The following is a 27,647-nucleotide window of genomic DNA, read 5'->3' as shown; positions in this document are numbered from 1 at the left end:
AAAAAGTGTCTTACCGCATGCCCTTACAAATGACGTTTATAGCTAGATTTGTATGTATGTAAATTTAATTGTTTATTATTTGGGGTTTTCCACTGTAGCCCGAAATTTAGAGAAAAAGAAGGTTTGTTTATGGGAAAGAAAGCTAGATTGTATGTTTATTGTTTTATTTGTTTGTTTGAGATCGTTTTCTTGCACCGGAGGGTGTAACAGTAAGAAAAAGATTAGACTGACCATTTTGGCACAGATTTATCATTCATTTTTTCATTTATTTAGTTTACATCTAAACAGATAACACAGATTTATCATATTAAAGCCCATTTTTGTCGTTGCAGCAGTTAGCGTGTGCAACTTTTTTGCAAAACTCGATTTTTTCAGCACTCATATTTATCGAACTCGACAAACATCGTGAGATAAACGTACAACACGTGCTGAAAAAAACATATTGTCATATACAATACATACATCAGATTTGACTTGCATAATGGACAGAATTATTTAATTAATTTCATTTGTAAGAAAAAGTAGGCCGTTTAATCACTCAAACACGAACGAACTGTAAATCAGGTATTATGATCAGGAATTGCGAAAAATTCATTACAGCACATCTTCTTCTTCTTCTTCTTATTGGCATTACATCCCCACACTGGGACAGAGCCGCCTCGCAGCGTAGTGTTCATTAAGCACTTCCACAGTTATTAACTGCGAGGTTTCTTAGCCAGGTTACAATTTTTGCATTCGTATATCATGAGGCTAGCACGATGATACTTTTATGCCCAGGGAAGTCGAGACAATTTCCAATCCGAAAATTTCCTAGACCGGCACCGGGAATCGAACCCAGCCACCCTCAGCATGGTCTTACTTTGTAGCCGCACATTAGTACCCAAAAATACTATAATGGAAAACCAAGGGCCCTTCCTTTGTCGTGCGGTGAGATACGCGGCTACAAAGCAGACCATGCTGTAGGTGGCTGGATTCGATTTCCGTTCCGGTCTAGGAATGTGATAAACCTCCGATGAGCTTGAACATTCCGTAGCAGACTCCGTCTGCATCAACATTTTTTTTCCTTCTTATTCTTTTCTTGCTCTTCAGTTGCAGTCATTTGGCCAAAAGGGTCATTTGCCCGAATAGGACACCGCTGTGAAAAGTGAGTCGTTTCACTACTCACTTCGCGCTTCTAACTTTTTAAAGTAAGAAGCGAAAAATGAGGAGTGAAAAGTGAGACGCCTCATTCCTCATTCATTTCTCAGAAGTGGGACGTCTCACTTTTCACTCCTCATTTTTCACTTCTTACCGTGAAAAGTTAGAAGCGCGAAGTGAGTAGTGAGACGTCTCACTACTCACTTCGCCATTATCACTTTTTACAGTGGTAAGTGAGAAATGAGGAGTGAGAAGTCTCACTTTTCACTCCCTATTTCTCACTTTTCAAATGATAACAATAAATTAACAACAGTAAAGCACATGTGGCGATCGGACAAATCAAGCATCCGAAAGATATTCAATTTGCAAAAAAGAGCTAACCGCGGTGGAGGTTGGTACTCGGATTCTGATGGCTTTTCCGCAAACGTGACCTTTAAGTGGTCTTGTTATGTAGAGGTTATCACGTCTATCTAGAGAGTAGGAGGTTCAGGGTTCGAGTCCCTCCAAGACACGTGGATTCTTTTCCGCAAATTTCATATCAATTTATCCATTTCGAAACATGTGCTGTGCATATGCACAGCCAAGATATTTAACAGATGCATATTATGTTTTTTTGGTGACAATTTTTTTTGGCAAAATTTCGGAAGTTCCTCAGGGAGTTTCCCCGGAAGTCCCTCAGGTTATACCTCCGGAGATCCCTGCAAGATTTTTTCTCTGAAGCATTTCCTCTAAATTCTCTTTAAAAAAATCTGTGGAGTTCAAAAATTCCAGATGCTATTACGAAATTTCTCTGTGTTTTCCTCCAGTAATTCTTCCAGAAGTTCTTCCAGGAACTCTTTATAAATTACTTTGAGAACCCTGCAAAATTTACACTCAACTCCTCTCGTATATCACAAAGAATTTTTAAACCAATTTACAGCCACCCACCCCTAGGAATTCTTCCGAGAATATGTCAAGGTGTTTTTCATGGAAATTCAGTTGCAAATTCCTCCGAAAAATTCTTATAATCCATAAATTCCTTCAGAAATTAACCTTCCAGATATTTCCCAAAACATTCCTCCCAGAAGCCCCCTACAAAATCGTTTTGGAAATCTTTAGTATTGCAAATTTCATTTATTGATAGACTTACCGACAAATGTTCAGAAACGTCAAAATATTTTCTCGCTCATATGGTATGGTCGAAATATTGATAACATCCTATATACGAAATTTGACTATAGATTGCTATTATGTGTATCAACACAAATAAATGAAATTACGGAGTCTGTACATAAAGGTATTTGATAAAGCTCAGCAAATAGCATAATATGTCTGGTTATTTTTGCATAATAAATCAATTCAATTGTACATACAATTAAATTTTACATACAACAGGTTGTTTCCACATGGTATCCTAGAATTTGAAACCCCTATCGATACGGAAGATAAACAAAAACATTCAAAGAAATATCTAGTGTTTACGTCTGGGAGGAATTCTTAAATTCATTCAAAAAACTTCCCGCATTTCATCAGCCAGCATTATACCAGGTAATACCAATAATCTTTTGAAATAATTTCCAATCAGTTCAAAAGTTCTTAACATACTTTATTCTGAATATCTATGGTCAAACAACTAGACTCAAAATGGCAGATATCATTGCTGAAGTTAAACGGCGAAGAGCATCCGATAATACTATGTATCATGTCTTATATTCTTCTTCGTTGGCATTACATCCCCCACTGGGGCATTGCCGCCTCGCAGCTTAGTGTTCATTAAGCACTTCCACAGTTATTAACTGCGAGGTTTCTAAGCCAAGTTACCATTTCTGCATTCGTATATCATGAGGCTAACACGATGATACCTTTATGCCCAGGGAAGTCGAGACAATTTCCAATCCGAAAATTGCCTAGACCGGCACCGGGAATCGAACCCAGCCACCCTCAGCATGGTCTTGCTTTGTAGCCGCGCGTCTTACCGCACGGCTAAGGAGGGCCCCTTAATCCCTGTCTTATACGGGTACTATTTCCTCGGGATGACTCGAGCGAAGTTATCGGTAATCTACGGCAAGCACAAAACTACAATCTCCAATTGGATCCAAAAGTACGAAAAAAGCGGGGTTCTCTATCGGAAGCAGCACGCAGCTATCGTGAAGAAGTTCACTTATGGGCACCGTCAGTGGCTAGTTGACTTGTACAAACGACGTCCCTTGTTATTTTTAGATGTAGCTAGAGTGACTTTCACGAAAACTTTCAAAATGACTATTTCAGCTTCAAGTATATGCAGAACAGCGAAGGTTTTACTTGGAAGAGCCTTGAACGAAGAGCTATCCAAATACGGCATGAGGACTAGGGTGGCTCAAATTAGTATGGGAAAAACTTTGTTCAAATTTTTTGATGGGCCGCCCTCGTATTCGCTTCTATTTGATGCCCTGATGCTCTGGACAAAATTTCAGCCAAATCGGTTAACGTTTGGGCGGTGCTAAACTCGTTGAAAGTTTATATGCAAAAATGTATGCAGAAACATCCAAAAACAGTGAATTGCAGTTGGACGGCACAGCTTACGATGAAGAACTATGATACTCATTCAGATCTTGAAGAATTTTATACAGAATATTATGCAGAAAACCGCGAGAAGATTAGAGTTTGCCCGGCAATGTTATTACCATTTTCTGAAGTGGGGTTTGAGCAAATTTCGTTTCTTTTACCTTTGAAAAGAAATAAATTCACGCCTACAACACTCCAGTAAAATGCTAATATCTTTGTCTAATAAACTCTAATCTTCTCGCGGTTTTCAGCATAACATTCTGTATTTAATTCTACAATAAATGAATGAGTATCATGGTTCTTGATCGTAAATTGTGCCTTCCAGCTGCAAATCACTGTTTTTGGATGTTTCTGCATACATTTTTGCATATAAACTTCCAACGAGTTTAGCACCACCCAAACATTGACCGATTCGGCTGAAATTTTGTCCAGAGCATCAGGGCACCAAATAGAACCGAATACGAGGGCGGCCCATTAAAAAATTTGAAAAAGTGTTTTTTGAGCCACCCTAATGAGGACATTTATAGATTTAGCTTCGAATTGAATAATCTGAATTGGGATTTGTTCAACCTGTAGTTTTTAGATGAGATATCGTTTGATAACCGGGGTATGCTCCGTTCTCGAGGATATGCAGCAAAAGGTAAAAGACTTGTTTGTAAGGGAGAATTCGTTCGAAAGGCAAGGCAAGGGTGTCTTGCCTTTGCATGATAGGACAACACGGTATGCTGGAATGTTCCTACACAGAAGGCACTTTCACCAGACTAACTTTTTTCCAACATTGCAAACAGTTTGCATTGCGAAGTAAGCTCGTCGAAACATACCCAGGTTATCACTCTATATGGGTTATGGACGGCGCGCATCCATTGTGACATGAAAAGTGTGTCATATTTCAGATCAATAGGGGTATTCATAATTTTCTTGCCGGCATATGCACCTTTTTATAATCCAATCGAAATTGTTTTCGGTCTCGCGAAACGAAGAATGCAACACTTTTACCAAGAAAACAGTAACAAGGATACTAAAATGTTTATTGCAGAAATAATGAACTCATTTGCTAAATTCAACATGACCAATTTATTCAGAAAATGTGGTTATATACCCGGGGGAAAGTTCGACCCAACATACGCTGCCCCAGAGGGATTAGTTGATCTCACTGTACGAGATACCAGTTGAACGAATTCTAAATTCAGCTTAAGATTCTATTGCTGTACAAACCGTTGAAAAGAAGAAAATAAAAAATGTTTCAAATCCAAGTTCAATCGTTATTCACATATGATCAGTATCATCAACGTCAGTTATCTCCAAGCTCAACGTTTTACCCTGTAGATCTTCTTGTACGTTAACAGAAGTTTCCATAGCACTGATAAGAGATTCACTCAGCTTATCGCGGATTTCTAATGCCTCTATACGCTGCTTTAACATCTCCATAGTGGCGCCAACGCTTTGAAATCCGGCTTCCAGGACATTATACACTTGACGTATACCAGCAATTTCCTCATGAAAACTATTATTGACGCTGTGCACTACGTGCAATTCCCGACGCATTGCTTCCACACGCATTCCTTCTTTGGCACGAAACAAATGAGCCAAGTGCTGCGGAGGATGATCCTTCATGGTCTCCCTCAAATGGGCGGGAGCATTCAAAACAGTATTGGCCCAAAATGACCATGCCATTCCGTGTCCATCCATATTGTTGCAGTGAAAAGCTCTCAATTCATCTGCAAGTTCAAAAACTGCATGAGTCATAGCAGCACCAGATCGATCCTTTTCTTCTGGATCAATCAAGACGTCCTTGACAGAGTTCCACACTGATCGACTGCTAACTGAAAGAGAATAAATATGAAGAAACAGGGAAATATCCTTGCCCCTCCAACTCTGTAGTATGTTGCTCTTTTCTTCGTTCAATTTATCCAAAGTGTAATTTCGACGACCGGATTGGAAAAGTGCGAACTTGTGAAACTCATCCTCGACAGGTTTTTCGCTTGAACTCCACGACGGGCAAGAGGTTCCATCAGCACTTGTCACGAACACCACCTCACGAGCCAAGTATTCCTCCGAAAGAAGCCAAATTTTGCGTATAAATTCTCTTTTGCTTCCTGCCGAAATTTCCCAACGGGCGACGTATGTTCCTGACGACTGTCCTTTAAATTGTCGTTTGTACACAAGAAATGTACAGAAAAACAAATCGTGGTGTTTATCAGTTGCCATGTTAGTTTCCACTCGAAGCGTTTGCTGCTGCCAATCGTGCTCCCCTGAATCCTCCAACTCTTCCAACTCCTCCAAATCGTAGTCGATTAGGCATTCTTCTACTGCTTCAGTTGATTGGTGAAAATCTTTAAATGGAGAGTTGCTTGCCATGTTCTTTCCTAAAATATTAGTTCTATTTTTAAGTAAATTTAACATTCAGAGCTCTCGAAAATATTACTTACCAATTCAGAGAAATGCGAAACAAGCAGCTAACCGAACTGGAGAACTTCAGGTGCAGTACAAACATAAACAACAGATCTGTCAAAAAGCTTTATGAATGAGCTTACACTGAATGACAACATTTTTGAACTAATTTTTTTAATCTCCCGATCAAAAAATAAAAATTAAGTTCAGTGGCATAGCAAATCTTAACTACCAACAGATAACGCAACATTTCTGTTAATATTATCATTTTTATTGATGAAAGGTAATATTTTTTGATTGAAATCAGCTATCAGAGAAAAAAAATCAAAAATCTGTTACACAGTGTACGTGAAAATAATGCAGTGGGAGAATATTTTGATGTGACAAAATTTTTGACTGTGAGTCTATTGAAGGGAAAAATCCGCAATAATTCCTCAGAAATTTCCCTGCTCATCTCTGAATAAATCCCAATTCGAATTCACAACGTCCTCGGAAATTATATATACTTGAAAATCTCCCGGCAGAACCAACAGACACTTGGCGGGGTTGAATGAGTACAGCGCCACCTAGAGGTAACAAAGTGAAAAGTATGCATTTTCCCATATATTTAGTCGATTTATCCCATATAAACTTCATGCTCGTTGAGCATCCACTTAGACTTGACGGAAATGGCCAAAAATTTTAAAGTAGCTTCTGGGAGCAAAAAAACTTTATTTTCTGGGGGTAAGACGTCTCGAAAAAATTATTTTGAATTTCTTCATATAAGAGTGGTCCACCCTAATGAACGTCAATGATATTTATTTTGTTTTGATCGAATTATTAGGCAGAATGGCAAACATTCAATTCAAATTAATTTTCATTTGAATCCGATGAACCAATGACCTGTGTTCTTTAAAAAAATGTAGGGTAAAATGTTTTTTCTTTTGGACTAACAGTACTGACCTAAATTAAATTTATTTCTTTAAATTTTTGTTCAGAGGAATACACGTTTCGCCCACTGTGTGCAGTGGTGTGCAAAACCTGCACTTGTCGACCTGGAAGCCACCATGATGGCAGCGAATAAATTTATGACTTATCTGATTATGGTTTCTGTTCGCCGGAAACGATCTTCCCCGGTAGTGGGATTTCTGGCTTTTGTCTTCCGCAGCCCATCCGTTAGTCAGTGGATTGGGCGATGCATTTTGTTCCATACCTAATGGGTGCACCTATGCAGGAAAAAAAACCAGTACACAGGGCAGCTGCAATCACTCGTTTGCATTTCAAGCAGAACGTTTTTTCATATGCTTCAACAGCAAACAGGATCTGCGTCACGAGTTTTCAGGCAAATTGAAATTTTCCCAACGCCATTAGATTGAATTTTTTTTCTCATCGTGCATTCTATCGAATTAATTGAATTGGACAAATTCAATCACCTGTTTGTTTCCAGCTCGATTCGCTGGATTTGGATATCTATGCAGATTAACACCGGCGTTGATGTGTTTGAGAAAAAAAGTGTACCTCACGATCCAACTGTGCGTATTTTTTCTAGAAATTCATTTCAAATTCCAACTAATGAAAAAAGAGCGACGAATCACAAACTGCATTCGAGGAAAACTTCAAATCTGTTTTTGCTTCTAATGCATATGCAGTGTTCGGAGTGATTGAGCTTTCCTGGAATGATATCAAATATGTGATAGGAGAATTTTTTGGCAAGTGGTGTGACACTTGATTTCGAGTTGGTTGTCACACAGTTTCGGCGAAATTTGTATCGATGTTTCAATTACAGCCAGTGATAAAAAAAACTAATCGCAAAATGGACATACATACTGAAAACCCGACACCAAGCACAATGGTTGCAGGTTTAAAACCATCGTGATTACGATACACGATTTCATCACATGAAACTATGAAATTGTGAAATCGTTGATAAGAATTTGAATTTGCAAAAGCTAGTTATAGTTCTTTTTGTGAGTGCTGCTCAATGAAAATATGTAAAAAGGATGTCAGATAAGGAACGCACTGAGTAAGATTGATCTGATGGAAGATGATTTGCGGTTTCTTCGCATAGTGCGTGGTCACGACCATGCGGTTATGGATTCAATGGAATAAGAAAAGCTTCAATGCTTTGCCGATACCAAGCCAATGTGAGAACCATGCACCTACTACATGAAGGCTTTGGGGATGTCTGACACTTTGGTATTGTATGGATCCAAAGTATGTATGAGAAAAAACTATTTGGGAGAAAAATGGCTCACGAAACTGTGTATGACAAAAAAATTATTAATAACATTGTAAAAAGCATCTGCACTATGATTGGACATCATTATCATTGCCTATAAGGTATACATCCGCATTGTAAGAAAACCTATGTTCAATATCACTATTACAGTATATTATTATTTATGCCTTGAAACAGAGTTTTCATTGTAATGGTGTATGACGTGAATCAAATGAAGTATTAATACAAATATCATTCGACATTTGTGAACAATCCACAACACATCATCATGAACGGAAATAAAAAAAGCATTTATTTGCTGCCCATCCAGCTGTGCACTGTCGCATCTGAACCCAATATTGCACTGGAGGATATGCGATAATCGTATCTTTTTATGCGTGTGGCATCGTTGGCGCCCAAACCAAATTCGTTTACTATGGAATATTCATGCAGATTTGACGTGGGACTACTAAGTCAGCGAGACATTTATTTAAAAGCATAACATAATTCTAATAAAGAAAAAATGGTTCTTACCATGAATTTATTCTCTTTTTTGCATTCTTTATTGGCAATAGTTTCTCAACCTTCCGGGACTCGCATGGTCCTGGATTAGTCACTGCTCTTGCGAACGTCGAGGTGTCGATTTTTTACAACCGTGTGAACTCTGGAAGGTTAAGTATAGTTTTAGAGTTATGAACGGTGTTTTTTCATAGCCAAGCTACCCTCTTTGTTTTCGTATATCATGAGGCTAACACGACACTATTCCCTGGAAATACCACTAGGGTAAACAAGATCCCGTTCAATTCCTCCAGAATTTCCCCCAAGAATTACTCCGGAAGTTCCTCCAGGAATTCCTCCGGAAGTTCCTCCAGGAATTCCTCCGGAAGTTCCTCCGGAGGTTCCTCCAGGAATTCCCCCGGAAGTTCCTCCAGGAATTCCCCCGGAAGTTCCTCCAGGAATTCCTCCGGAAGTTCCTCCAGGAATTCCTCCGGAAGTTCCTCCAGGAATTCCTCCGGAAGTTCCTCCAGGAATTCCTCCGGAAGTTCCTCCAGGAATTCCTCCGGAAGTTCCTCCAGGAATTCCTCCGGAAGTTCCTCCAGGAATTCCTCCGGAAGTTCCTCCAGGAATTCCTCCGGAAGTTCCTCCGAATTCCTCCGAAGTTCCTCCGGGAATTCCTCCGGAAGTTCCTCCGAATTCCTCCGGAAGTTCCTCCGAATTCCTCCGGAAGTTCCTCCGAATTCCTCCGGAAGTTTCTCCGAATTCCTCCGGAAGTTCCTCCGAATTCCTCCGGAAGTTCCTCCGAATTCCTCCGGAAGTTCCTCCGAAGTTCCTCCGAATTCCTCCGGAAGTTCCTCCGAATTACTCCGGAAGTTCCTCCGGGAATTCCTCCGGAAGTTCCTCCGGGAATTCCTCCGGAAGTTCCTCCGAATTCCTCCGAAGTTCCTCCGGAATTCCTCCGAAGTTCCTCCGAATTCCTCCGGAAGTTCCTCCTGGAATTCCTCCGGAAGTTCCTCCGGAAGTTCCTCCGAATTCCTCCGAAGTTCCTCCGAATTCCTCCGGAAGTTCCTCCGGGAATTCCTCCGGAAGTTCCTCCGGGAATTCCTCCGAAGTTCCTCCGGGAATTCCTCCGGAAGTTCCTCCGGAATTCCTCCGAAGTTCCTCCGGGAATTCCTCCGGAAGTTCCTCCGAATTCCTGCGGAAGTTCCTCCGGGAATTCCTCCGGAAGTTCCTCCAGGAATTCCTCCGGAAGTTCCTCCAGAAATTCCTCCGGAAGTTCCTCCAGAAATTCCTCCGGAAGTTCCCCCAGGAATTCCTCCGGAAGTTCCTCCAGGAATTCCTCCGGAAGTTCCTCCAGGAATTCCTCCGGAAGTTCCTCCAGGAATTCCTCCGGAAGTTCCCCCAGGAATTCCTCCGGAAGTTCCCCCAGGAATTCCTCCGGAAATTCCCCCAGGAATTCCTCCGGAAATTCCCCCAGGAATTCCCCCGGAAATTCCCCCAGGAATTCCTTCCGAAGTTCCCCAGAAATTCCTCCGGAATTCCCCAGGTATTCCTCCGGAATTTCCCCAAGAATTCCTCCGGAAGTTCCCCAGGAATTCCTTCGGAAGTTTCCCTGGAATTCCTCCGGAAGTTCCCCAGGACTTCCTCCGGAAGTTCCTCCAAGAATTCCTCCGGAAGTTTCTCCAGGAATTCCTCCGGAAGTTTCTCTAGGAATTCCTCCGGAAGTTCCTCCAGGAATTCCTCCAGAAGTTCCTCCAGGAATTCCTCCGGAAGTTCCTCCTGGAATTCTTCCGGAAGTTCCTCCAGGAATTCCTGCGGAAGTTCCTCCAGAAATTCCTCTGGAAGTTCCTCCAGGAATTCCTGCGGAAGTTCCTCCAGGAATTCCTGCGGAAGTTCCTCCAGGAATTCCTGCGGAAGTTCCTCCAGGAATTCCTGCGGAAGTTCCTCCAGGAATTCCTCCGGGAGTTCCTCCAGGAATTCTTCCGGAAGTTCCTCCAGGAATTCCTGCGGAAGTTCCTCCAGGAATTCCTGCGGAAGTTCCTCCAGGAACTCTTCCGGTAGTTCCTCCAGGAACTCTTCCGGTAGTTCCTCAAGGAATTTCTCCTGCAGCCCTCCCAGGAATTTCTCCGGAAGTTCCTCCAGGAATTCCTGCAGAAGTTTCTCCAGGAATTCCTGCGGAAGTTCCTCCAGGAATTCCTGCGGAAGTTCCTCCAGGAATTCCTGCGAAAGTTTCTCCAGGAATTCCTGCGGAAGTTCCTCCAGGAATTCCTGCGGAAGTTCCTCCAGGAATTCCTCCGGAAGCTCCTCCAGGAATTCCTCCGAAGTTCCTCCAGGAATTCCTCCGGAAGTTCCTCCAGGAATTCCTCCGGAAGTTCCTCCAGGAATTCCTCCGAAGTTCCTCCAGGAATTCCTCCGGAAGTTCCTCCGAAGTTCCTCCAGGAATTCCTCCGGAAGTTCCTCCAGGAATTCCTCCGGAAGTTCCTCCAGGAATTCCTCCGGAAGTTCCTCCAGGAATTCCTCCGGAAGTTCCTCCAGGAATTCCTCCGGAAGTTCCTCCAGGAATTCCTCCGGAAGTTCCTCCAGGAATTCCTCCGGAAGTTCCTCCAGGAATTCCTCCGGAAGTTCCTCCAGGAATTCCTCCGGAAGTTCCTCCAGAAATTCCTCCGGAAGCTCCTCCAGGAATTCCTTCGGAAATTTCTTCAGATGTTCCTCCTGGAACTCCTCCGGATGTGCCTCCTGGAACTCCTCCGGATGTGTCTCCAGGAATTCTTCCGGAAGTGCCTCCAGAAATTCCTCCGGAGTTTCCTTAGGAAGTTCCTCCAGGAGTTCTTCCGAAGGTTCCTCAAGGAATTACTCCGGAAGTTTTCCAGAAATTCCTCTGGAAGTTCCTCCAGGATATCTTCTGGAAGTTTTTCCAGGAATTCCTCTGAAAGTTGCTTCAGGAATTCCTCTGATAGTTCCTCCAGGAATTCCTCCGGAAGTTCCTCCAGGAATTCCTCCGGAAGTTTCTCCAGGAATTCCTCCGGAAGCTCCTCCAGGAATTCCTCCGGAAGTTCCTCCAGAAGTTCCTCCAGGAACTCCTCCGGAAGTTCCTCCAGGAACTCCTCCGGAAGTTCCTCCAGGAACTCCTCCGGAAGTTCCTCCAGGAACTCCTCCGGAAGTTCCTCCAGGAACTCCTCCGGAAGTTCCTCCAGGAACTCCTCCGGAAGTTCCTCCAGGAATTCCCCCGGAAGTTCCTCCAGGAATTCCTCCGGAAGTTCCTCCAGGAATTCCTCCGGAAGTTCCTCCAGGAATTCCTCCGGAAGTTCCTCCAGGAATTCCTCCGGAAGTTCCCCCAGGAATTCCTCCGGAAGTTCCCCCAGGAATTCCTCCGGAAGTTCCCCCAAGAATTCCTCCGGAAGTTCCCCCAGGAATTCCTGCGGAAGTTCTTCCAGGAATTCCTGCGGAAGTTCCTCCAGGAATTCCTGCGGAAGTTCCTCCAGGAATTCCTCCGGAAGTTCCTCCAGGAATTCCTCCGGAAGTTCCTCCAGGAATTCCTCCGGAAGTTCCTCCAGGAATTCCTCCGGAAGTTCCTCCAGGAATTCCTCCGGAAGTTCCTCCAGGAATTCCTCCGGAAGTTCCTCCAGGAATTCCTCCGGAAGTTCCTCCAGGAATTCCTCCGGAAGTTCCTCCAGGAATTCCTCCGGAAGTTCCTCCAGGAATTCCTCCGGAAGTTCCTCCAGGAATTCCTCCGGAAGTTCCTCCAGGAACTCCTCCGGAAGTTCGTCCAGGAATTCCTCCGGAAGTTCGTCCAGGAATTCCTCCGGAAGTTCCTCCAGGAATTCCTCCGGAAGTTCCTCAAGGAATTCCTCCGGAAGTTCCTCCAGGAATTCCTCCGGAAGTTCCTCCAGGAATTCATCCGGAAGTTCCTCCAGGAATTCCACCGGAAGTTCCTCCAGGAATTCCTCCGGAAGTTCCTCCAGGAATTCCTCCGGAAGTTCCTCCAGGAATTCCTCCGGAAGTTCCTCCAGGAATTCCTCCGGAAGTTCCTCCAGGAATTCCTCCGGAAGTTCCTCCAGGAATTCCTCCGGAAGTTCCTCCGGAAGTTCCTCCGGAAGTTCCTCCAGGAATTCCTCCGGAAGTTCCTCCAGGAATTCCTCCGGAAGTTCCTCCAGGAATTCCTCCGGAAGTTCCTCCTAGAATTCCTCCGGAAGTTCCTCCAGGAATTCCTCCGGAAGTTTCTCCAGGAATTCCTCTGGAAGTTCCTCCAGGAATTCCTCTGGAAGTTCCTCCAGGAATTCCTCTGGAAGTTCCTCCAGGAATTCCTCTGGAAGTTCCTCCAGGAATTCCTCCGGAAATTGCTCCAGGAATTCCTCCGGAAATTCCTCCAGGAATTCCTCCGGAAGTTCCTCCAGGAATTCCTCCGGAAGTTCCTCCAGGAATTCCCCCGGAAGTTCCTCCAGAAGTTCCTCCAGGAACTCCTCCGGAAGTTCCTCCAGGAACTCCTCCGGAAGTTCCTCCAGGAACTCCTCCGGAAGTTCCTCCAGGAACTCCTCCGGAAGTTCCCCCAGGAACTCCTCCGGAAGTTCCTCCAGGAACTCCTCCGGAAGTTCCTCCAGGAACTCCTCCGGAAGTTCCTCCAGGAACTCCTCCGGAAGTTCCTCCAGGAATTCCTCCAGAAGTTCCTCCAGGAAATCCTCCGGAAGTTCCTCCAGGAACTCCTCCGAAGTTCCTCCAGGAACTGCTCCGGAAGTTCCTCCAGGAACTCCTCCGGAAGTTCCTCCAGGAACTCCTCCGGAAGTTCCTCCAGGAACTCCTCCGGAAGTTCCTCCAGGAACTGCTCCGGAAGTTCCTCCAGGAACTGCCCCAGAAGTTCCTCCAGGAACTGCTCCAGAAGTTCCTCCAGGAACTGCTCCAGAAGTTCCTCCGGAAGTTCCTCCAGGAACTGCTCCAGAAGTTCATCCAGGAACTGCTCCGGAAATTCCTCCAGGAACTGCTCCGGAAATTCCTCCAGGAACTGCTCCGGAAGTTCTTCCTTCTCCAGAAGTTCCTCCAGGAACTTCTTCGGAAGTTCCTCCAGGAACTTCTTCGGAAGTTCCTCCAGGAACTTCTTCGGAAGTTCCTCCAGGAACTTCTTCGGAAGTTCCTCCAGGAACTTCTTCGGAAGTTCCTCCAGGAACTTCTTCGGAAGTTCCTCCAGGAACTTCTTCGGAAGTTCCTCCAGAAACTCCTTAGGTAGTTCTTTCAGGAACTCCTCAGGTAGTTCTTTCAGGAACTCCTTAGGTAGTTCTTTCAGAAACTCCTTAGGAAGTTGCTCCAAGAACTTCTTTAGAAGTTGCTCCGGGTATTACTTATGAAGTTGCTCCAGGATTTTCCTCCAGGGTTTTTTCTCCACAAATTCTTTCAGGAAAACTTCTCATTCTGTAATTCCTTCAAGAGTCCTCCGTATGAAAAAAAATTTCAAAACAATCTGGGAAACCTCAGGAAGAGTTGCTGAAAAAACTCCAGGAGAACTTTGCAAAAATATCAGTGGTTTGAGTCCCGGAAATTTGTTTTCTAAAATGGTTCTTGAAAGAATTTTGAAAGGCTTTCCAGAGCAGGGGGAGGAAGATTTTCGTTTTAATTTTGAAAGAGTAGAATATTGAAGTAATTTTCAGACGAATTTTGGACTAACAACCATCAGATACGACCGTCCAACGAAAACTACGCAAACTAGCTTGGTGCATTGAGCAGCGTAGTGTCATTATGCATGTATATTATAAGATATAGACAAAATATAGTGACATAAAAAGAATAAAAGTGGCATAACTCGAAATATGAAAATTGTTGAATTTTAAATTTCCACTTTAAAATCAAAACCTAAGTAAGAATCTTGCGATATTATTTTGCTTGAGTGCTGTTAACGCAGATGTCAGCCACTTGATGATTTACCGTTCAATACTTGTAGACGCCACCTTTGCGAATAATTTTCTGCAGAAACCACCGCCAATGACCGCCACTGGGACCGCTATTGGTGCCATTAGTCCCGTAAAGCTAGTAGATCACTTTTGCGTGGTGTTTTATGGTGTAAAATCTACCAAACCGAGACCTAGGCAAATTCATTTTTAGAGCTTGGGCAATAAGCTGTGGTAATTCAGGAATTCATCGTATTTACTCCTCAATGCCAATAGCAGTTTTTGAATTATATCAGAAATAACTTTACCCTGCAGATGGTTGGAAGACTCAAATTCGTCTTGTTTGATGCAAAACTGTATGCAATGGAAACAACTTTTCTAGCAGTTAGTTGAAATACCTTGTAGTCATTGTCCTACGCTGAACTGACTGCTGAAAAGAAAACAACTGAGTTAGCGGCTTAAACACGTATGTACCAACTTTTCAATCGCAACAATGGCATCAATAGTGGTCCGGTAGTTTACCATCGGCGCTAGTAAACATATTTGATATTTCAAATTTTAATATTTTATACTTCACGAAGTCCTACGCCTAATTTGTGGTCGTGTCTCGAATACAACTTTCTGATTTTTTCAAGGCATGGGCGTACGACATGTTTATGATTTGATGACTCCGATGCTACGTTTGATAAGTGGTCCACTTGCATACGAAAAAATAAACACGATTCCGTAATATTTGATTTTTTTAAACAACAGGCATAATATGCGATGCACTGCTGCTCACAGATACGAACCCCAGCTTGGCCATAGTCCTTCCTCGGCACGTGCGTATTTGTTTATTTATCAGTTTTGCATGCTTTATTTACTTTGAATAATGCAATTGAGTGGGGTGTGAAATTTTCACGGACGAAGCTCGAAATTTATTTGGGCGGTAGTCACCGGAGGTTTCGGATCGCTTCACACAGCAAATACAAGTTGAAACTGAGCTGAAATGGTTCGTGCGAGTGTGGGTGGTTTTATCTGGATTAAATTGGCGCTTATTTCTGAAAGTTTAAATGATAATTGGCAATTGAAATATTCGGGATTAACGGGTAATGATAATGAAGAGCTATAAAATTGAAATTTTTGATAATTGCGTGAACCTTGCTCAGTTAACTATGGGCGGTGAATGTGTACCAAGTTGTCAGAAATCGTAGCTCATTCGGCGTGATTGACGATGATTATATTTCATGTGTATGAAACATTTTCTCTTTCTTTGAAAAGGAAATCGTTGTACCTTTGCTGTAATTTTCTGCGGAATGTCTTGTTTGAACAAGAATCTTGACTATACGAAGAGACTGCGGCATGTATCAAAAAGAATCTGAAAGCTTACAGAAGAGCTTTGTTAATTATTGTGCGCCTTAAATGGATCATAATCATTTATAATAATGTATAGGTAATTGGATCAAAATTATTTCTATTGCAATTAACTGTTCAACTTTGCCTTCGGTCTATACGGAAGCACTATGCAACAATCTAATATAACAATCCCTTCGACGCTCGTACATATTCGAACATGAAATAAAGTTTTAACAGCTCCGTATGCAGACAAACACCCCTTTTTTTCCTAATAAATGTACTACCCATTCGTTTGAACCCATTTAGAACACTGACTGCAATCATGCTGAAAAAGGAAACAGCAGCAGAGTTCCCAACACCCGTCGCCACCCAATTCCCGAAACATTAATCTAATTAAAATACTGTTATGAGATGAGTGCTTTGACAGAAAATTTCGATTTTACTGTCCGGGCATGGTGGGTGGTATAGGTCATGCACGCAACTCAACTAGGGGGTATCTAAAAAGCACGTGAACAAAAGAATGCATCATTTCGGCTGTACAGAACAAACCACAATGTGATTGGTTTTATTTGAAAGAGACGATAATACTTTTGTCTGAAAAAAATATACTTTGAGCTTTTTTAAAGTGGAATGTATTCAACCTTCTAAGACGAGTTTAGTACGTTCCATTTAATTCCATAGATAACAAAACATAGTGGAATCAAATGGAAAGTTTTAAACTCGTCTTAAACTTTTGTCTGGCTTTAGTGTTACCTTATGCAGCGTACACACGGTCAAGCAGTTTGACCAACATTGGCTTTACCTCTCGTTTAGTCAAGCATCCACCAAGTCCTATAAACACCAACATGGACACCCAATTATTTGATCAACAATATCACACACGAAAGATCGAAGCTCCAACTTGAACGCCAAATTACAAATTACTAAGATTCACAGTCTTTAACCAGAGCATTAAGGCTCCCTCAGACCTAAACGATGTCATCGCCGTGACGGCGACAACAAGTAGTCGCGATTCTATCGTCACCATACCAACAAATTCCGCATAAATCTCGTGGCAAGTGCAGAGGTATATTCGACTTGCAGTGGGCGAGTGATTGCTTCATCATATCTTTCCCTTTTCCTACATTGACTTGAATTCTGACATGGCAGGCGCTAGTGCACCTAACAACAAATGAGATCATCAGTTCTAGTATATTGAAGATGAGTGCTAGTCCCAAGCAAACATCTGTTGGTTGTCTGTGCAAGAACAGCTGATCTGGTCATAATGGAGTATCAACTACGGGCAGTCAATCAAGCTCAAGCTCAAAAATACTAAATGATAATGAAATGATAAGTTCAATCCCTGCTCGCCAGTGATGATACATCATTGGGTGAGTTTAAAATTGAGATCAAACAATTACTTGTTATTTGCACCCGTCCTAGTTATCAAGATAATACAATACAATCCTCAGACTATTTTAAATTTATTTTTGTTGCTGTTGGGGATTGAAAAGATCATTTCAAGACAAAATTTTCAAAACGACTTATCTGCTTCTGTAAACAAAGATTCAAACGAAGATTTGACGAATCTGATAGCTCTCCCACGCAAACTAACACCATCAATAGGTAGGTGAAAGTTTCCGCTACCTGTTGATGGTATTAGTTTGCGTGGGAGAGCTATCAGATTCGTCAAATCGACGTTTGAATTTTTGTTTACAAAAGCAGATAAGTCGTTTTGAAAATTTTGTCTTGGTTTTATACAAGAGAAAGTTGATCCGAGACAAATATGTATCCTTCAAAGTACAAAGCATAATCGCTTGGCAGTGACAGAAAGTTACCGAAAGTTGGCAGTGACAGAATCATAAGCACGCGTCGAAGGGAGATGATGCAATGAATTTATTCGAACGGATGGCATCTAGGGTTTCTTACCCCATTCCCGGCCTAACATGCGTACGACTGCATTATTTAATTGATATTTATGACAGGAAGCAACTTTTCCTGAATTTTGTGGGCTGTATAATACTGCAATGGGGTTCACTTCTGCTTAAAAAATAGCTATTCGTGCTAAATATCGTTCAAAAAAGCTTTTATTTGATTTAAAATAACGAGGTGCAGCACTCATTTCAGTCATAGCGATTTGCCATTCCGGCACACGTAAAACCAGTTCCCGGCCTAAACAAAATTTTACTCGATCTCTCAACATTTTACTCTCATTCTCTCTCGGGACGGTAGAAAATGAGACGTAAACAAAAATATGCACGTTCCACGACAACAAGATGCCAGATGGTACTATTCATAATCATTTTTATTTGGTTGAGAAGATAGATTTACTCATCCAAATTTCTTCCAAACACTTGAAAACAATATTCTTTTCACCTTTTGAAATCGAGAGAATTATAAATAACATGATAGCGTCAACGTATTAGACAGTTTTTCTGTTAACGATGAAGGATCATTTTCATACTCCTGGCCTTTTGATAGCACGGTGCGGCTAGAGGTTCTTGGGCCGAAGTGATTTTTTGTTCGGTTTGAGAAAATGCATTCATGCAAATGTATTCTAATATGTTTAAATAAGTTCTAGTGAAACGAACTAATAGGAATAATTGAAGTGCATGTGTTTAGAATTATGGTGTGGTGATTAACAACTTAAAGCAATGGTTGTATCGAGCACTGTGACGATTTTCAGGTAGGTGTTTATTTGATGATACCGTTTTGTAAAAGTGGAAAGAATCGCTCCGGCTCAGTGGTGTGGCAACGGAGAGCGAAGTTTTGAAATCTACATTTTTATTTTCTACAATTGGATCAATTAGGAGTAAAACAAGTTGTTGAAATATATTGAGTATTGTGAAAGATAAATGGGATACTTTTTATAAATTATCAATCATAAACCTACGGCTTCCAAACAGTATAAATCATTAGTTTTCTGTGCAGTGAGCCGGGAATCGGGTCCATAGGCCCAAGTAGTGATTTACCCTATACCGTTTCAGCGGCAAATCATCGAGTGGCTGACGTTGGCGTTGTTTTTGTTGGTAGAAATATTAAATTCTTGTATCCAACAATTTTCATATTTGGAGTTATGCCAGTTTTGTTCGAAACCAGTGACATAAGAAATCAAATGTATTATCTTCTGATATTCATCGATGATGGCACTACATTCCACGTAGTCCATGTCGAGCTAACGGGTTTTGTACATAACACTTCTGATTTTTGCCATTTTTACGAGACAGTTGTAACCAGAAGATTTTAATTTTTTATACCGAAAAACATAAGAATTCAAATACACACATATTTCTGAACCCGGAGATCATGTCCTAGCATGTATAATTAAACTTAAATAGTTGTCTAGATCAACCTGTTATTAAACTATTTAAAACAAAGCAATTGAGATGAAATAAAAAAATCCCAATTATTCACTTCTTGTTCACATTATTCCCATTTCAACAATGATATTAAAAAACTTTGTTTCATCTCTATGTCTCATTCTATCAAACGTTTCCTCGTGTTAATCTTTTCATACTGGCAATCCCAAAACATCTCGTGAGAGATGGTAGAGTTGTAACGGAACAACCATGACTATAATCATGCTCCTAACGCGTTTTAACCAGTGTGTGGCAGTACCACGAGTATTTGAATTATTAATTATTTAAAGTTGTTCAAATAGATTAATTGAATTGAACTACCCCTTGTTTAGCGACCACTCGACCACACGACCGTTTTTCGGAGTCCGCAGTAGTTTAACGGCCGCGTGTCGAACCCATGATGGCGGCCAACAGTAGGCGCGCCCGCCGAACCGTGAGTACATGCATGTTCCAATATTCCCAAGCGCTTGGCGATTTTTGTCCCTAGCCCGAGTTTAACCATATGACTATAATCAGGCCACTGTTCATCCAGTCCTGCCGTTCGTCCTGTTTACGCGTCGGTAGCCGGCGAAATCTAAATTACACTCTTATTACCATCCACCGATAGTCGTGCGGTGTGACTATCGGTGGGTGGTAATAGGAGTGTAATGAATTCATGAATTTATGAAGTTAGATAGAGAGAGGGAAGTAAATGTAGAGTAGGCCTAGAACCACGAATGTTGGTAAAGAAGAGTAGATAGAATAAAAATTCCAAATGAAATTGTGTCGAAAATAAACTCTTACACTACAGCTCGAATGTTTTTGAACCGCTAGTTGATGGGAGAAATCTGATGAGGTAAAAGAGAAAGGATTTTCACGTTTTCGGGTCGTTTTGTTCTGTTTAGGGTGAATTTGACTTTTCCGCGATGATAACGGCCGCGAAGGCAATAAACTCGTCATCGGCGGAAGTCATCATTCCGAACACGATTTTTTTTATTTAAGCGACTTACAGTCGTGAAGCCCTACGCTTTCCTGCCAGCCAACTCGTTTCCCTCCCAGTCATTTGGGATAACTTGACCCTCCCCTTAGGGGTCTCACAGGTCGGGCAACCCACAATTGCGGTAGATGGTCCTTTGGGAGTGGCGCTTAAGCCATTTTTACTTGAACCCGGGAACTCGTGAGGTTGACGGGTTGCAAGAGTAATTACCCATTTTAGTAAAAAACGGCTACTCAGTCTCAATTTAGTAAAACGAGTATGTTATCTACCCAACGTTTCGACACGGGGATTGTGTCTTTCTCAGAGGGGAAATACTGTCATTTTCATTTTGTCTATTGTTTGGTCTAACTTTAACTGTTGCGGTTGGAAATTTTGTTTTCTCGGTGAACTCAGAAATAGACCAAACCTGTAATAACATACAAACAAATCATTTTTCATATTTTCAAAGTTTATACTAATCTAGAATCGTCGTTACACGACGAAGATACGGAAGTTATATTAATCGAGTATAAACTGCACGTGCACGATCGTGGGGTCAACCAGGAGAAACGCAGTTAGCATAAATTTTCCTCAGTGTACATTTTTTCGGAACCACTGTCACTTAAAAATCTATGTACTTGCTGTATTGGGTGACAGCTGTTATGAATAGATTCCTGTAAGAAGAGCACCGTCATATTCCACTTTTGAAAGATCTCCTGTTCGTTCAAAACGTGCATTTGTATGGAACTGACAGCTGATTATGTTCCAATTTTGACACATAACGGAATTGTTACTACAGTCACTGTAGTTCCGAAAAAATGTGCCAAAAAACAAAATTTTCAACCGTGACAGACTTATACCAAACAATAGAAAAAAACCCAGATTAATCCACCTAGCGGAGATGATGCCCTTTATCAATGGCATCCACGTGAGTTTCAGAAGAAATTGAAAGGGAATTTCTGGAAAGACCTCGAAGCATTAATGAAGAGATCTTTATGGTAATTTTGGAGTTACTCCAGAGAGAATGCCATGAGGAGTTTACATGGGAATTTCTGAATGATTTTCTGGTGGAAGCTCTGGGAAAGGAGATGTGGGAATTCCTAAGAGAATTCCTAAGTGAATTGCTGAAGAAAGTACTGAGAAAATAATGGAATTTCTAGGGTATATTTGGAAGGATTAACGGAGAAATACTTGGCAATAATTTAAGATGGATGTTCGAAGAAATCTCTTAAAAAATCACGGAGAAATTCCTAGAGGAACTTCCGGAGGGATTCTCGGAGGAACTTCCAGAGGAATTTCTGGATAAATTTCCGGAGGAACTCTTGGAGGAGCTTCCGGAGGATTTCCTTGAGAAACTTCTGGAGGAATTTCCGGAGGAACATACTCACGCCGCCTTCAATCACCAGCGGCGTGACACCGCCACGCCACCGCCACTGGCTGAAAATAATCTATCACGCCTCATTGTCGATAAAATGTCAATCGGCGCACAAGTCTAGATAGAATATCAAGTGAAATCCTGTATGAAATTTCCGAGCAAGCTTCCAGGGTATCCCAGAAAGAGCCCTTTTGAGAAAATACTGTTCCAGGATGAGGGAGGGTTCTATAACTGGAAATAACTTTCTTGATAGATAAAATAATTCATAAACATAATAATTGTTCAATTGAGTGGATAGCTAATCTGTTTTCTAAGAAAATTAAACCCATACAATTTCAATCATTGCTGATAAAACTCTTATGCCGAATAAGCATATGCGGTATTTCGAAAAATTTCGTTTCAGCTGGTTCGAAACGAAATTCCGCGGAATTTCGCGGAATTTGAGCATGGCGAAATCTGATTTCTTGATTTCGTTTCGTTTCGTAAAATTACAAAAATTTCGCTAGAAAAAACTAGCTTCTAACGAAATTTAACGGAATTCCGCGGAATTTCGAAACAAATTTAGACTAATTCATTCTTTATATAATCAAAAAATTTTGGCTGCGCCGCTGAACAAAATCGTTAAGTTGTTTTCAAAACTTTAGGTTATACTAATTTTTCTATTAACGCTTACTAACCCCATTCTTAGTCGACAAATACGTAAGTAGTTTGCTTCTATAAAACGTCTTCAGTGTTTCCATGATTAAATTTTAGTGATATTTTTTTTACTATTTTCACAATATGAATGCGGAATCGATCGTGTTGCTGCTGGTCATGGGACGGCAGCTGATCAGGGAGAACGCGAAGTGATAAAAATCTACCTCGCGTAGCAGAAATTTGTTTAACCAGTGTGCAATCGATCGTGTTGATGCTGATCACGCCAGCTAGTGTGGGAGAACGCGAAGTGATAAAACTAATGTCTGCATCGAAGAGCACAAAATTATTTAGTGCGGAATCGATCGTGTTGTAGAAGATTATTAAACAAAGCACATTGATCTTGCGTTGGATTGATTTGAAACACAGTTTTCGTCTTCTTGTTTTCAAAATAACTTAGTTTACAATAAATATTTTGTCGCTTACCAAGGGGTTTCACATGAATTACCCAAGTCAGTGGCGTAGCCACGGGGGTGGTTTTGGGTATAAAACCCCCCCCAGAGACAAAATTTTTGGAAGAAATTTTTTTTTTCGAAAAAAAAATGTTCAGAAAACCCCCCCCAGACCAATTTTCTGGCTACGCCACTGACCCAAGTAACACGGTTTGTTGTATGAGTGTTGAAAATACATCTTCCGAACATATAGTATGTTATGTTTTGGTATGAAAAACTGCTTTGATTACTTTCACACGACCCAAACTGCGCAAAAATTACCGATGTTTTCAATAACCGACTTTCAACATTGTTCTGTCAAATTGAATACCAAAACAAAAATGCTGACCAACACGTTCAAAGAAAAAACAAGCATGCATGAAATGATGAACACCATTTTAATAATATTAATAAACATATACAAACTGAATAAATAAATCAAATTTGTTTCGAAGTCTCGGTCGAAACATTATATGCGGCTCATGTTTCATTGGCTAATTTTCATTTTACTTCTCCCAAATTCATTCGCCATTGATTGAAGAAAAATATAACTATGCCAAAACATAATTTTTAAATCGATATGTAAACAAATTCTCGAATCTGTAAAAGAAAAACAATATGACGAGTTGTCGATAAACAACAGGGTTGATGAAGAACGTTCATAACATTGATCTTTAAAGATGTTGAAATTACGTTAAACTTCTATCATTGGGGTATATATTCTGACGAGACAAATGTCAAAAAATGAACATGTTATGACATTGTTCGTAAAAACTTCATGTAGACATATTGTTTGATGTTGTGAGAATGTGAAACGAAACATCTAAAAAAACAAACAAATGTCAAAAATCGACATGTTATCAGCAAGTTGTGAGAATGTAATATGAAATTTCTTCTCTGATCAAATTGTTGTATGTTTTGTAAAAACCTTATCATAGCTTTCCTTAAACATTATTTGATTTTCCCGACCTTTATTCAACATCATTACTAGATCTTCGTCAATAATGATGTTTTCGGTGTTACTTGGGTACCTTCTCAACTAAACAACGATTCCTTTTCCGTAGCGCTCACGGAGATGCAGAGCATACCTCGGTCTCTTAAAACAATGAGTGTTAAACTTATTTTCCTCTCCTAATACTAAATTGACTATAAGCACCGTTATTGACCAGCATCGTTATTGTTCATGAAATGGAAACTCCGAAGCAAGTATACAATAAGAATAACTTTTTTGTATCCCAAGTTTATTATTTAAATGGTGAGCTGTGCATATTTGCTGTTTCTCGGCCAATCATGATTAGCAACTACGATGTGTACAGTAAAGAAACGCTATTAAGCTCTTCTTCGACTATTTGCACAATATGTGAGGAACATTGCAGATTTGTGGGCATTTCTAGATCTTCGCATGTAATTTGCAAAAAAAAAATCCAGAACGGGTTGAAAGATAATTAAAATTGCTGAAAATTCTTTACTTATTGCTTTCAGCACATACTGACCATAACAGCTGTTCTCATCTGCCAAGGACACACACACAATAGCTCAGTTTATCGAGCTGATTGTATATAAGACTATCGGTCTGTGAAATTCAATACATATCTTTGTGCATTTTAGAAAGGTGCACAGTATTCTTCTAGTGAGCAAATATATGCTATATATGTAGACGAGGAATAAGAAGGAATAAATTTTGGCAGATACACCCTTTTCAAATGTTGATCTAGTAATATCAATTCTATATCTGCGTATACGCCTGGCAGATGTGGATACATAGTTAAGTATCTAACTAAATAAAAAAATAAATCAAAGCATTCTTTTTCAAATTTTGACTAAGTCAAAACCACGCTGACAAGACACAATATGAAGTATACTTCAGCATAATTACATAATTCTTAAGTGAACTAAGGTCTTAAACGAAATTTGAATCCGTATATGAAAAATACCACAATTTCTTTATTTTTATATACTTACTCATATAAAACTGATATAAAATTGATCAGATTTAGGAGCACACGCTCCACGATGAATTCCTTTGAAAGCGGCACAAATGCTGGGGTATTGCTAATGGTATATGTGGCGAGCATGTGGCGGTTTATCACAGATTGCCTCTTCAGTTATTATAAGTCTTTTGGTCGCAAAACAGTTATTCGAAAAAGTGAAATCAGAATTGCGTACATAATGTAAAACCAATTCAATAAAAATTCCGCGGAAAAAAATCAAAATTTCGTTTCGTTTCGAAAAATTTCGAATTAAATGAACCTTGATTTCGTATCGTTTCGAAGTCTCGGAAGAAATCTATATTTCGTTTCGTTTCGATCCGAATCAACATAGACATTTTAAATTTCGTTTCGTTTCGTTTCGTTAGGAAAAAGTGTGTTATCGCATACCCTTAATGCCGAAGACATACTCACGCGTGTGAACGCGTCCAAGACAAAAGAATTAATTATGCTGATATTCTGTTTAATGAGTGCTTTGAGGCGCTCCACATTGCTAAACGCGTCAGCATGTCATCACTCTTAGAGTATGTTATCAACTGTTTCAGATGTTCGTTGAAATGTTTAAAATAATAGTATGATATGTGTTACGCAAGACTGTCCAAAATTTATGACACGCTGCTTTTTCAAAGTTTTACTACTAGATTCGTTATTAGCTCACGATGGTGTTTTCATCAGATGTGAAATTATTACGTATCATACGAAGAACCCCACGCATGTACCATGATCAAAGCATATTCAAATTTTAACTAAAATCGTAAGAAAATTGAACGAAAATTTTTTTTTTTTGTGTACGTACTATCGAGGTAAAATGTACGTACATCGTTTTGATCATTTAGTAATAATAATAGGTTCGATAATTTAGTAGTTCTTCAATAACTCATTCCAGAGGTTAAATTTCAAACGTGATATGTTGAGGACTTCTAGAGCGAAGGTTTTTACAACTCTGCCTAATTGTTATTTCTATTGCGCTAATAACAGAGTTATAGCGCTAGTTGCAGTACTGACTGATCGAAGTTTTGTTATCATTTTGTATAAATTACCACAGCTGGTGCTTCAACTCTGTTATTAGTTGAATTAAAACAACAAACTATTAGGCAGAGCTGTAGAAAAATATTCGCACTAGAAGTCCACTATAACAACACATTTTGAAATTTAGCCTCTGGTACTAAATTATCGAACTTAGATTACTAAATGATCTAAAACATGTTTGAATTGTAGAAAAGATTGGATACTTTTTCCACTGACTTGCAAGAATGGAAATTTTTCTCTGAATCCTTCCGTAACTTAGTTTTTCCCACATAATCCGAGTGCTTCTTGTTTGAATTCTGTCACTATAAATGGGGTTCCAATTAATTGATCTAGCGCTGTCCAAGATCTAGGACTTATGTATAGCATGAGTGAATGGGGAAGGGTCTTTGCCGAAACCCATTCGGCCGAAAGCCATTTGGCCGAATGCCACTATGCCAATCAAACCATTAGGCCGAATCCCATCTGTCCGAAAGTCATTTGGCCGAAAGGGTCATTTGGCCGAAAGGGTTGTTTGGCCGAAAGGGTCGTTTGGCCGAAAGGGTCATTTGGCCGAAAGGGCCGTATGGTTCGTTTGACCGAAAGGGTCATTAGGTCGGAAAGGTCGTTTGTCCGAAAGGGTCATTTGGCCGAAAAGGTCATTTGTCCGGAAGGATCATTTGGCCGAGAGGGTCATTAGGCCGAAAGGGTCATTTGGCCGAAAGAATCATTTGGCCGAAAGGGTCATTAGGTCGAAAAGGTCATTTGGCCGAATATGTCATTTGGCCGAATAGGTTATTGAAAAGTGAGGAATTAACAATGAGAAGAGAGACGTTTTACTTCTCACTCTTAATTTTTTTTTCTCACTGTAAAAACTAAGAAGCGCGAAAAAAAGTAGTGAGACGTCTCACTACTCACTTCGCGCTCCTCATTTTTACAGTGAGAAGTTAGAAATGAGGAAGGAGAATTGAGAAGTCTCAGTGGAGGTAATGGGTTCTTAAAAATATTTTTTATCATCACATTACTTAACGTTTGTCATAGTTTTTTTTGTTGGGGCGTAGAACCACTGCGTCCATTGAGTTGAACTTTTGTGGTAACAATTGTCATAGTTTAAGCAACACATTGTAATTATGCTACTTAATCGAATTTGTTTTCAAATATGGCTGGAAAACTAATTGAAAACAATACTTCCACCCCCAATGAATCTCGCTATCCTAACTATATAGCTGTTTTATATTGATATGGATTTCAAATCAATATTGGACAATTGAATACCAAAATTTCAAAACGTCTGCTTTTGTAAACAAAAATTCAAACGACGATTTAGTGATTCTGATAGCACTCCACAGCAAGCCAACAGCAGCAACGCGTAGCAGAAGCCTTCGCTATCGATGAGCTATTGATCTAATTTTCAATAGCAAACAATGGGACTGAATTCCGCATCGAATGCAAAATGTTGCGAGCAAATCGGATAATGCTAAGTGCCAAAAAGTGTGTCTCACATTTGTGTACACACACACATCACATACATACAATATACAGACATCACAGCAATTCGTCGAGCTGAGTCGATTAGTATATAACACTATGGGTCTCCGGGCCTTCTATCAAAAGTTCAGCTTTGGAGTGGTTCTATAGGCTAAGAACCATATGATGGTACAGCTTTGTTGTAAAAAGAAAAGAAAAAGACAGAATCACCGTCTTCGACCAGTGGTCGCACAGACTGAACACTTAACATCTAGCATGAGACAACGGACAGGACATTTACACAACACCCAGTGGACCAGAGGAGAGCTTTTCGCTTTATGAAAAGTTTTCTCCTTACCGGGGTGAGAATCGAGCACACACTCCACAGCACATACGTCTAGACGATTGACGTCGCTAACCGCACGACCACGAAGCCCACAT

The 27,647-nt window shown here is 40.7% G+C and overlaps 2 protein-coding genes across 3 annotated transcripts in view; both read right to left on the bottom strand.

Moving 5' to 3' along the window:
- LOC134225421 (uncharacterized) overlaps positions 1 to 27,647 on the bottom strand; it is an 850,799-nt gene that overhangs the window by 481,939 nt on the left and 341,213 nt on the right. The gene's annotated exons all lie outside the window — the stretch shown is intronic.
- On the bottom strand, positions 4,780 to 6,018 carry LOC134221767 (uncharacterized). The gene has a single exon (XM_062700952.1). The coding sequence runs from the start codon at positions 6,016 to 6,018 to the stop codon at positions 4,927 to 4,929; it is 1,092 nt and encodes a 363-aa protein (XP_062556936.1). The 3' UTR covers positions 4,780 to 4,926.

Source organism: Armigeres subalbatus, chromosome 3 (assembly GCF_024139115.2).
Source record: "Armigeres subalbatus isolate Guangzhou_Male chromosome 3, GZ_Asu_2, whole genome shotgun sequence".
Classification (NCBI taxonomy): domain Eukaryota; kingdom Metazoa; phylum Arthropoda; class Insecta; order Diptera; family Culicidae; genus Armigeres; species Armigeres subalbatus.
This window is presented reverse-complemented; position numbering and strand designations above follow the sequence as displayed.

What these genes read in the sequence shown, in the direction of transcription:
- LOC134221767 (XM_062700952.1), bottom strand. Translation starts at nt 6,018, where the DNA reads ATGGCAAGCAACTCTCCATTTAAAGATTTTCACCAATCAACTGAAGCA.